The 12,373-nt window shown below is 42.7% G+C and overlaps 1 protein-coding gene across 2 annotated transcripts in view; it reads left to right on the top strand.

The window, feature by feature from the left end:
- LOC132832299 (glutamate decarboxylase 1-like) overlaps positions 1–9,116 on the top strand; it is a 57,025-nt gene extending 47,909 nt beyond the window's left edge. For both annotated transcript variants that reach the window (XM_060850183.1, XM_060850182.1), the window contains 3 exons: positions 1,006–1,113; positions 3,940–4,029; positions 7,322–9,116. In XM_060850183.1, coding sequence (XP_060706166.1) covers positions 1,006–1,113; positions 3,940–4,029; positions 7,322–7,495 — 372 coding nt within the window. In that variant the 3' untranslated portion in view covers positions 7,496–9,116. The remainder of the gene's footprint in view (positions 1–1,005; positions 1,114–3,939; positions 4,030–7,321) is intronic.
- The last annotated feature ends 3,257 nt before the right edge of the window (positions 9,117–12,373 follow it).

Genomic DNA, 12,373 nt, shown 5'->3' with positions numbered 1-12,373 from the left:
GAAACCCCAAAGTTTTCTATAGGCACATCAATGGTAAAAGGAGGATCAGAAAACAAAAGAGGATATTTACACATGGAAGCAGAGACGTGGCTGAACTATTAAATATATACTTTGCATCTGCCTTGAATAAGGAAGGAAATATTGTTCACACCATAGTGACAGAAGAGAAAACTACAAGGATTCAAAATTATTAAGGAAGGAGCATTTAATGACAACGTAAAGTTGACAAGATCCCAGGATCAGAGAAAATGCATACAAAGATATTGAAGAAGTGAGAGTGGAACTTACCATAATCTTTTGACCTTGACTTGACTCAGGGACGGTGACAGAGGAGCGGAGAATTGCAATCAATTCCAGCCTTGTTCAGAAATGGTTTTGACGATCAGATCAGCAATTACAAATCAGTCAGTTTAACTTCAATTTCATAAATTGGGGAAACTTGTCGAAGCAATTACTCTTGAAAGAACTAATAGTCACATGGAAAATGACGTGTTGATGATGAAGAACCAACATGGATTTCTAAAGGGGAAATTATGTTTCTGTGTCTTGTTGGAATTTTTTGAAGCAGAAACAGAGACAGTTGATGGCAATACACTGTTGAAGTGACAAAAACTTCTAGAAATCAGACAGCAGATTTCTGAGAAAATTTAGAGGCTATGGAATGAAAGACATTGTAGCAACAGGGTACAAAATTGGCTGAGATATAGGAAATAGAGATACACTTTACTTGATATTCACCTCTCAAAGTGTTGGTTTGAGAGGGTTTGCTCTGTCTCCCACATTTGCAATGATTACATTTCAAAAGTATTTCACTGACTGTGAAAGACTTTGGGAAATCCTGTGGGTGTAGACGGTGCTATTTAAATGCAAGTCATTTTTATCCCCCGCAATGAGCAGCATAAGAACTGATCTTTGTGCTTCTCTTTGTCACTGAACTTACTACAATTGCATTTCTTATCACAGAAAAGTATGGTGTACATTGATTTACGCTGTTACACTTCACAGGGCACATCAGGCTTTGAGAAGCAAATCAATAAATGTCTCGAACTGGCAGAATATCTCCACAGCAAACTCAAAAGAAGAAATGATTTTAAGCTGGTGTTTGATGACAAAGTAAGTTTCCAACCAGAGTGCTTTTATATTGTCAGTATTGTTTAAGTGCATTGAAACATTATACAAATGTAGTAAACATGGTTCTGGTAAAGATCTTCTTGTCTTCAACAAAGGTTTATCACACTAATCCACATGCAAATTACTTTCCCTTCCTACAGATTAGCCTCCATTTGGTGAAAGCTGGTCCTTATACTCTTCTGAAATAAATTAACTTTAAAATCAAATTAATTAATTCACAGAGGAACTGGTTCTTAAAGGGACATTATAGCAGAAAAAAACTTTAAAGACAATTTAAAGACCTTTCGCAGGGGAGATAATGCATGTGAGCTACGTGGTATGCATGAATCTCAGAAAGTCTGGAACAAGCCCTGAGTGGATGTTGCACTCTTTCACCTGGACACATGTGCATTGACATAGCCACAGCAGAGAGACAGGCAGGCAGTGCTAACAACCCTCTCCATAGCCTGCTGCCTGGATTGTTCAGGACTATCCCGGGCAGACACTGGAACAGACCTAGAAGGTGGTTCTCCAGCTTGCCCACTGCTCTCCACAACAGAGGTCTTTGTGTATTGTTGTCCTTAATTGTTGCCAGCTCTTCTTCAGCACAGCTACAGCATGCACACATACACACTCAGCATGTGCATAGTAGTAAATTAGCACAATAACCTGCCCTCCTTGACACCTTGGATTACAATTGAACTAAAAGAAAGGGAATTAAATTCCTGCTTTTGCCATTTGGCAAGCATCGTCTGGTCACATGTTGTGAAGAAGAATGTTATGCTCAGTATGCAACATGACCAATGTTCTATATTGTGGGTGGCACGGTGGCTAGCACTGCTGCCTCACAGCACTGGAGACCTGCGTTCAATTCCCGCCTTAGGTGACTCTCTGGGTGGAGTTTGCACATTCTCCCCGTGTCTGTGTGGGTTTCCTCCGGGTGCTCTGTTTTCCTCCCACAGTCCAAAGATGTGCAGGTCAGGTGGATTAGCCATGCTAAATTGCCCGTAGTGTTAGGTGAAGGGGTAAATGTAGGGGAATGGGTCTGGGTGGGTTGTGCTTCAGTGGGTGGTTGTGGACTTGTTGGGCCGAAGGGCCTGTTTCCATACTGTAAATAATCTAATCAAAACATCTGGTATACAGTGAGACTGCCAAAGTGAAACATTAACCCATCGTTTTCTTCTGAAACTGCTTGTCATCTTAAAGGGACAATTTTGTCAACACAAAGACCCCAGATAAACACAATCCTCTGGGATCATGTTTCACAGTGATTTATTAAATGGCTGTCAGGATCATACCCTCATCATTTGTTCTTTTCCAATTTTCTAATGAAAGCCTCAAATTTTTGATGCTGTATCCTGGGAGAACGCAGGCGGGAAATCAGTCCACGTGTGGTACAGATGTGTCGCTGTTTTACCTTAAATGTTAGTTTACAATTGTGACACGTTTGTTGATTGCAATTTGTTTCCTGCATCTTAGTGATTGTGTGAAGATGTTATTCAAGAGAATTCTCGTATCCTGTATCTCTCTGCACTGTGCAGCCAAGAGGACAGGATGAAATCCTTTATTTAAGCGTTCACCAACACCACTGGGAAATGCATGTGTCCACACAACCTCTTATCATTTTGATCGTGTTTGTTGAATCATGTTTGGATTGCACTCAGCTTTGTCCCACAGCCACTCCGTTGGAGATTGCACACACAGATCATGATTCTCCATCACTCGGTGGTACTCTGTATTCAGCTTGTGACTCAAAGAGAATCACAACATGAGGTCTCTCCAGCATGGGGTTCAACCAAAGGTTCCTCCTTCATTGCTGCAGCGCACTGGAAACTGACAACATGCGTTAGCCCATGTCTGCTTGAAATTGTTTGCAGGGATGAGGACATTGAACTGCAAATTCAGGATGGAGAATTTAGGTCATTTCGCTTTGAGAAAGGGAAGCTGAGGGGAGATCCGATGGAGGTGTGCAAGATGATGGATTGGCATCAGTTGGACAAAGGAAAGCTGCTCCCATTAATCATCGCACAAAGACTGGGGACGCAATGATATAAGGATTTTTGGCGAGAGATATCATTGGTTGGGAGGAAACTGTTCTTTAATTGTGAATGAACTCACTGCCTCTGAGCATAACAGGCATAATCAAAGATTTCAAAAGGAAATTGGACAGACATTTCAGCACTATGGGGATCCGGGGGGAGGGTGGGGGGAATAGGGCTGGCCTGTTGCTCCATAATGATCTAGCAGAGACTTGATGACCTTGATAAAGTTGGGTATGAAGTAAGCTGAATTCGCCATTGCCCACTTTGTGAGGACTACTTTCACCATCCTCAGTATGAAACAGATCTGCTTGGTTGTATTGTTTTGCGATTTGGATTAATGTTGCTGGAGATCTTACCAAAGAATTGCTCAAAGGGTAGCAGAGTGGCTCAGTAGTTGGCACTGCTCCCTCACAGCACCAGGGACCCGGGTTAGATTCCTGCCTTGGGCAACTGTGTGGAATTTGCACATTCTCCCCGTGTCTGCGTGGATTTTCTCCCACAATCCGAAGGTGTGCAGGTTAGGTGGATTGCCATGCTAAATTGTCCAAGGTGAGCAGGCTAGGTGGATTAGCTATGGGGATAGGGTGGGGGTCTGGATGGGATGCTCTTCAGCTGGTTAGTGTGGACTCAATGGGCCGAATAGCCTGCTTCCACACTGTCGGGATTCTATGATTCTACTCTGCAGAATGGCAAATTATAATGCTGACATATATATCAGCAGTTTCCTTTAAACATTTCTGAATAACAACATGCACTCTGTCTCTTACATTTTTATCTTCCCACACAGCCTGAGCACACCAATGTCTGCTTCTGGTACATTCCACCAAGTCTCCAAGAAATGCCTGAAAGTGCAGAGAGGGATAGCCAGCTTCATCAGGTAAGTTTCTACGTGATGTTATTTATTCCACTTGACAACAAGTAAGAATAAGCTGAATACTCTCACCATTGTCCATCTCCACGGCCACAGACTAGTTAATCATCCAGCAGGGGGCACAATTCAAACAGAACCATTTCCTGGTTGTCAATAAACCTCTTGCATGAAACAGCACAGGACGCGAAGAAACCAAAAGCACTGGTGTAAATGGGAGCTATTCTTGCAGGATTCTGGAATATATACCTCTGATATTTTGTCTGACATTAGTCCAAATCTTTTATCTCATGAACAAAACATTACATAATGAATGAACGAAGGGCACCAATAGACATTAATGGGTATGATAGTACTATCTTTACATAGAGATGGTTACAAGGAGATTAACAAAAATGTGTGGTGATTCAGTGGTTAGCACTGCTGCCAGGGAGCCTGGTTTGATTCCACCCTCAGACAACTGTCTGTATGGAGTTTGCACATTCTCCTTGTTTCTGCATGGGTTTCCTTCGGGTGCTCTGGTTTCCTCCCACAGTCCAGAAATGTGCAGGTTGGGTGGATTCGCCATGGTAAATTGCTCATGGTGTCCAGAGCTATGCAGACTGAATGGGACGGGAAATGCAGGATAGCAGGAAGACGAGTGGATGTGGATGGGGTGCTCTTTGGAGGAGTTCGCTCTGGACCCGATGGGCCAAATGACCTGCTTCCACATTGTAGAGATTCTGTGATTCGAAGTGAGTGGTTCAAAACATGACAGGGAGAATAAAATGTGGGAAAATTTGAAGTCATGCAATTTGGCAGGAAGAATTAAGGATCTGAATGGTATTTAAATGGATAAAGACTGCAGAAAGTTACAGCAGAGTGGAATTTGAGAATCCTGTGCACAAATCACACAAAGCTAGCATCCACGTACACTGGGTAATAGGGAAACTAAATGGAGGATAAAATTAGGAAAGTTTGCTGAACTGTACAAGGCATTATTCAGACCAAATGTGGAATTCTGTCAACAGTCTCGATCACTTATTCTCAGGAAAAATATATTGACATTAGAAGCAGTTTAGAGAAGGTTCACTAGATTGATAAAGTGATTTGTAAAGTGTTTTTGTCTTATGATGCAGAATAGGAGTCTCGGAAAAGGAGAGGCAACCTCATTGAAACACATAAGGTTCTTCCAGACCTGACAGGGGAGATGCAGAGTGGTTGTTTCTTCATGTGGGGGGGTCCAGAGGCTGTAATCTCAGAAGAAGTGGTCACACATTTAATACAGAGATGAGGAAGAATTTCTTCCCTCTGAGGGTAGTGAATCTCGGAAATCTCATTCCTCAGAGGGCTGTCAAGGCTATTAAACAGAGTCAAGGCTGAGATAGAAGTATTTTTAACCAGTAGGTGAACTGAGAGTTCTGGGAAAATGGCAGGAAAGTGGGAGTAGAGGATAATTAGATCATAGAACAAGATTCGATAGAATGATGGAGAGGGTCTGATGGGCTGAATGGCCTACATCTGCTCCTACGTCTTGTTCATGGTCAGTCTCCCGATATCACACATGCCCAGGACCACAGGTATATGGGGAAATGGTGACATAGTGGTAAAGATTTGAATCCCGCCATGGCAGACAGTGAAATTTGAATTCAAAGTAACCAATTTGGAATTATAATTTAGCTTAATGGTGACCATGTTTTGTTCGCCATGAAAACTCATCTGATTCACTCAAATAAAAGCAAAACACTGCAGGGGCTGGGAAGCTGAACTGAGAGCGAAATCGCTGGAGAAACTCAGCAGGTCTGGCAGCATTGGTGGTGAAAAGATATAGAATTAACTTTCCAAATCTGATATGATTCTTCAGAAGATGATGATGCCTGTTTTTCTCTCAGCTCACAGGGGAGCAGTGCATCTCTGATATTGACATAGAGATCCCCAAACACTTCTTTTCAATTTGTAGATAAATGGCAGTAGATTGCCTCAGTTGGCTGGATGGCTGGTTTGCAATGCAGAGTGCTGCCAACAGTGTGGATTCAATCCCCACACTGGCCGAGGTTACCATGAAGGGTCCTGCCTTCTCAACCTCTCCCCTCCCCTGTGATGTGGGGACCCTCAGGTTAAACTCAGCACCATTCATCTCTCCCTAAGGTGAGAATAGGACTGTGGCTGCTATGAATTAGATAGCAGTGTGATCACTATGGTTTATGCAGAAAGTACTGACCCATATTCTCATTCATTGTACACAGTTGGCCAAAAGCACGTGTTTAGATTAGATTAGACTTACAGTGTGGAAACAGGCCCTTTGGCCCAACAAGTCCACACCGACCCGCCGAAGCGAAACCCACTCATACCCCTACATTTACCCCTTACCTAACACTACGGGCAATTTAGCATGGCCAATTCACCTGACCCGCACATCTTTGGACTGTGGGAGGAAACCGGAGCACCCGGAGGAAACCCACGCAGACACGGGGAGAACGTGCAAACTCCACACAGTCAGTCACCTGAGTCGGGAATTGAACCCGGGTCTCAGGCGCTGTGAGGCAGCAGTGCTAACCACTGTGCCACCGTGCCGCCCACTAATTCTTCTTTACTTCAAAATTTATTCCATTTGATCTAAGCTCAAAAAACAAGAACCATCTGACAGAACATCCCAAATGCTTTGAGACCATCTCAGATTCTTGAAGGAGGTGGCTTTTATATCTAAAATTGAAATTCCAACAAATAATTAAAATGCTGAGCTTTTCACGAGCATCTTGTTGGCAATATGAGCAACACACCTATGTTTTATTTTCTTAAGATCTGGAAACAGACAAATGAAATCGGAGGGTAGTTTTGCAAGTTAACCCTTGCCCCAGTTAAAACAGCTGAAAATGTGTTGCTGGAAAAGCGCAGCACGTCAGGCAGCATCCAAGGAACAGGAAATTCAACATTTCGGGCATAAGCCCTTCTTCAGGCTTATGCCCGAAACGTCGAATTTCCTGTTCCTTGGATGCTGCCTGACCTGCTGCGCTTTTCCAGCAACACATTTTCAGCTCTGATCTCCAGCATCTGCAGACCTCACTTTCTCCTCCAGTTAAAACTGCGCCAGTCACTCCACCACGTTCTTCCAGAACTGACACAGAAACAGGAAATGCTGAAAAGACCCAAATGGGTCAGACTCCATCAACAGATAGAGATTCAGAGTAAACACTGTCAGGCCATTGAGCTTTCATTAGAAGGAGCTGAGTCAGAATTCCCATCAGAAGGCCCCAAGAATCTCCTTTTGAATACACCTTTGTTCAACTGGAAGTCATGAACTCGTGTCTTTGTTGATATTCAGGTGGCACCAAAGATTAAAGGTCGGATGATGGAGGAGGGGTCATTGATGGTCGGGTACCAGCCACAAGGGCACAATGTGAATTTCTTCCGCATGGTCTTTTCGAATCCAGCTACAAACAAATCCGATGTCGACTTCCTGATTGAAGAGCTTGCGAGACTTGGGAAGGATTTATAACAAGCGAGCAAATGAATTAGAAGCAGAATTAGACCATTCAACCCCTCAAAAATGCTTCAGCATTTAGTAAGGTCATAGCTGATCTATTTGTGTTTCAAATTCCATATTCCCCTCTATCCCCAGTAATCCTTCATTCCCTTGTCCAGCAAGAACCTATTCCTCGCCTTAAAAATATTCGATGACCACCCAACCCAAGTCACCCTGTACCCCCTCTGCTGAGGCACACAACCCCCCAGGAGTAAAAATATAAGCACATCTCTGTGATCTAACCTGAACATGGCCTTTGATAAAATGTTAGTGAAACCTTTTTTAGCTTACTTGCTTTTTGAACCATTTCATTTTGGAGAAAATTTGTGCTCCCAGTGCCATCGAATCAAACCAAGCAGTTAGAATATTGGCTTTAAAGAACTAAGCAAGTTAATGCCATCATTAACTGAGGAACTCGCTGTGTTATTTCACAGGGCAAGCTAAGGGTTAACCACATTACTGTGGGTCTGGAGTCACTTGTAGGTGGGACTGGGAACAGGCAATGGATTTCCTTCTCAAAAGATTGGTAAACCAGATCTGGGGTTTCACAACAGCCATGGATACATGCTCACCACTGCTAACTTATTTCGTTAAAATTGTAAAGATGCAAGAATTTGAATCCATAACATGAGGTCATGCTGTTGAATTAGTCCAATAACACAACCACTGTGCTACTTGCATGAATTTTCTTCTTTGTTGTTTTGGGAAAAGCACAGAGTCTTCTGTCTTTCACACATTAATAACAAAAAGAAATCTGATTCAGAGAGGCAGGCCAAAGCTTCTCTGCTCCCATGCTAACATCACTTTAACCCATCATCTATGTTGAAGCTTTCACTGTGGTCGGTTCGGAGGTACTCCTGAATGTTTCTGATGAGCTTTGGTTGTTCCAGTTGTAATATGAAGCTATTTGATGTGCCACAATTGACCCAAGCACTGACACTTTGTTATGGGCTGTGCAGTAGCACACACACAGATCTTTGAACTGGAATGCTTTGGGTTCAGAGAAGATCAAGTGAGTTGTCTCCAGTGTCCTCATCCACAATATTTATTCCTCAATCAACATTAACAAAAACACAGCAGGTTTAAATTATCCAGTCATTAACAGACTATAATCTTGAGAAAGTTTGGCAGGTGAAAATTAGCTGGTGTCTTTCCTTTACTACAAAAGTGATTGCTCCATAAAGCACTCTCAGACTTTGTTAAAGATCACAGCGGGTCAGGCAGTATCCACGAAAAGAAAGCGTGCTCACGTTTCGGGTCTAGAAGGCTCTTCACCAGAGCTGATGCACGTTAATAAATGTATTTTTCAATGCACTTATAATGAATAAGTAAAAGCATGTGGTATGTTTTAATGCTAATATATAATAACTCTTCTCAGTTTGTAAGCAGTTAAAATGTAATATCTATTTGTGAGATTTAAACCAACACCACTCTCGCTGATTTGACAAGCCAGCATCAGGAACAGTACAAAACATTAGTGAATCCTAATTGAATCTAACTTTAACACCGATACTGCGCTGTCTTTGACATTCATCAATGAGATGAACAGCAAATGAATTTGATGTGAAAATTACAAAATGCTGGGTCTGCAAAGTTACACAACAATAAACATAGAATGGAAAAAGCTCAGGCTGTGTGCTTCATTAACCCAATAACCTTAATAATCAAACAGTCGTGTCATTGATTAATGAGACATGACTATATGAAAATAAAACCTTGACATTTTATGAAATCTACTTTGTTTGCTTTAAATCTGTAATAGAGAGATTATTTTATCATTTGGAGATATCGTACATGGTAGATTTCATATACATGGTAAAGGTGAAGTGCCTATGGATTCATAACAGAATTTAGGGTTAACATTTACTCACAGGGAGGGTAGTTGTGACAATGTAACTGCAGTGAGAATCCCAGAGAAATTATGTAAATGATCAAGGACTTTGGACTTCCAACCAGGCTTATGATGTACCCCTCATGATCTCGTTGTCCCTCCCCTGTCTCCATCCAGTACCATTCAATCTGGCTGACTACCTAAATTGGAACAGGGGATAAAGAATTCTGCTGTTAAACTCTGGAGGCCTCCCTATAGCCCACATTTTAGGATTTTCTGACCCGCTATGCCCACTGCACCTTTCCCATCCCCCTTACCCCTGAAGTGCCTCCTCCTTGCAGTGATTTCAGCCAATTTTGTCTTTGCTTTGCCTCCTCTACTTATTCTTATGCTTTCTTTCTGTTTGTACAAGTTTTTTTTTTGTCATTTATGGGCGTGACTAACTGGGCCAGCTTTTACAGCTGATCCCTAGTTGCTGGAGAAATTCATGGTGAGCTGCCTTATTGAACGACTGCAGTGCTTCCAGTGCAGGGTCAGCCACAATGGCCTTAGGGAGGGAGTGCTTGGAATTTGACTCACCAACAGTGAAGGAATGGCGATATATTTCCACGTCAGGATGGTGGGTGGCTTGGAGGGGAACTTGCAGCTGATGATCTTATAATATATCTGCCTCTTGTCCTTCCAGATCATCGATTTTCCTGCTCCTCAGATGCTGACTGACCTGCTGTGCTTTTCCAGCACCACACTCTCGACCCTTGTAGATGGTGGACAGGCTTTGCAGTGTCTTGTGCCACATGCAGCACATTTTTGTCGCACACAATCCACTTCAGTTCAGCATTTGATGTACACCTATTCCTTTCCATCACTAAAGTAAGGAGAAAGTGAAGTCTGCAGATGCTGGAGATCAGAGCTTAAAATGTGTTGCTGGAAAAGCGCAGCAGGTCAGGCAGCATCCAAGAAACAGGAGATTCAAACAGGAATTCCTGAAGAAGGGCTTATGCCCGAAACGTCGAATCTCCTGTTCCTTGGATGCTGCCTGACCTGCTGCGCTTTTCCATCACTAAAGTAAACCTGACAGAATTGCGATCGCTGTCTCCAAAGTGCTTACTTACTTCAAATCTAACACCTGGCCAGGCTCGTTACCCAGTACTAAATCTAAAGTGGCTTCTCCCCTTGTAGGTCTGTCTACATACTGTGTCAGGAAGCCCTCCAGCACACACTGGACAAAAACTGACCCATCTATAGTACTCATACTGTAGTGATCCCAGTCAATATTTGGATAGTTGAAGTCCCCCGTGACAACTCAGGTTATGCAAATGAGCACAAAGTTTAGAGGAGCTGAATATTATTTAAATGGAGAAAGAGAGCAGAAATCTGTCGCACAGTGGAATCCTTGTACATAGATCACAGAAAGATAACATCCAGATTCAGCGGGTAATAGGGAAAACAAGTGGAGTTTGTGGCCTTTATCTCAAAGAGAATGGAACATAAAAATAAGGGAATTTTACTTAAACTATACAAGGCACTAGTCAGACCACAGTTGGAATACTGTAAACAGTTTCGGTCCCTTTATCTAAGCAAACATACAATGGCATTGGAGTAAATCCAGTGAATGTTCTCCTTCTGAGGAGATGTTGAGTGGTTTAGGCTCGTGTTCATTAAAGTTTTAGAAGGGTGGGGTAATTGAAATATTCAAAAAAAGTCTTGAGATAATTGATAGGGTAGATGCTGAGAGGCTGTAGCCCTTTGTGGGAGAGTTTCAGCACAGGGGGAATAATCCCAGAGTAAGAGGTCACACATTTAAGTCAGGGATGAGGAGGGATGTCTTCTCTCAAATGGGATGGGTGCAATCTCATTTTACTACAGGGGGCTGTAAATTCTGCGTCACTGAGAATATTCAAGGCTGAGGTACTCAGACTTTTAATCAGTAAGGGAATCGAGGGTGATGGGAAAAGGCAGAGAAGTTGAGGATTCCCAGACCAGCTGTGAACAAACTCTTTCCAAACACCTGGACCTGCTGAGTGTCTCAAGGACACTCTGTTTCGATTGCAGATTTCCATAATCTGCAGGTTGTACTTTTGGAAAGCAAAGCTGTTGACAGTTATCTGATTGCTCACTGGGCTGGTTCGAACCCTGCCACCTTCCAGTGCTGATGTCACATTACAGGTGAGTGAGAAATGAGAAGCAGAGGTGAATGACGGTGCAAATTCCTATCGTTACTCCAAGAAACTGAATTACCTCTGACATTCCAGTTGAATATATTCCAACTATGAAGGCAGAAAATCATTCTATCAGGAATTACAGGAATGTGCCTAATTTATTCAGACTCCTCCAACACTGCGCAATCTCTGCAAGATTGCTCAGTGAGAGATTTCAATCAATACCCACTATTTATTTCTCAAATCTTAAATATGACTGTTCAACATCGATCTTTAAGTTGTTTCGTTCTGTGGACGATCAAGCAGGTTGTTAAATAAAATCCCACTGCCAAATTCTCAAGGGGAATTACAAGTGGTCAACATTGATTTCCAAATTCTACAAAAGCGCTTGAATAATCTCCAATTTTTTCATAACAGCTTTCTCCATCTGTCCTGGTATCGTCAATGATTTTTGTGCAATCATATTTATGTTCATCCGTTCCGCTTGCACTGTCACTGCTCTGTAATTCCATCTAAAGTTTTTACTCATTCAAGGGACAAGGGCATTTGCCCATCCCTAATTGCCCAGAGGGCAGGTAGGAGTCAATCATATTGTTGTTGGCCTAGCATACATGTGTAGGAATGACCTGGTAAGGAATGGTGCTGGAAAAGCACAATCTATCAGGCAGCATCCAAGGAATAGGAGAGTCGACCTTTTGGCCATTAGCCCTTCATCAGGAGTGTCACGAGAGAAGGAGGCTAAGAGATAAATAGGAGGGTGGGGGTGGGGCTGAGTGGAAGGCAGCTGGGAAGGCGATAGGTGGATGCAAGTAGGGGGTGATTGTGATAGATCTGTGGCAAGGGTAAAGGAGATGAGTGGGA

This window comes from Hemiscyllium ocellatum, chromosome 34 (assembly GCF_020745735.1).
Source record: "Hemiscyllium ocellatum isolate sHemOce1 chromosome 34, sHemOce1.pat.X.cur, whole genome shotgun sequence".
In the NCBI taxonomy this organism is placed as follows: domain Eukaryota; kingdom Metazoa; phylum Chordata; class Chondrichthyes; order Orectolobiformes; family Hemiscylliidae; genus Hemiscyllium; species Hemiscyllium ocellatum.
The sequence above is the reverse complement of the archived record's forward strand: the minus strand, read 5'-3'. Positions and strand labels throughout refer to the sequence as shown.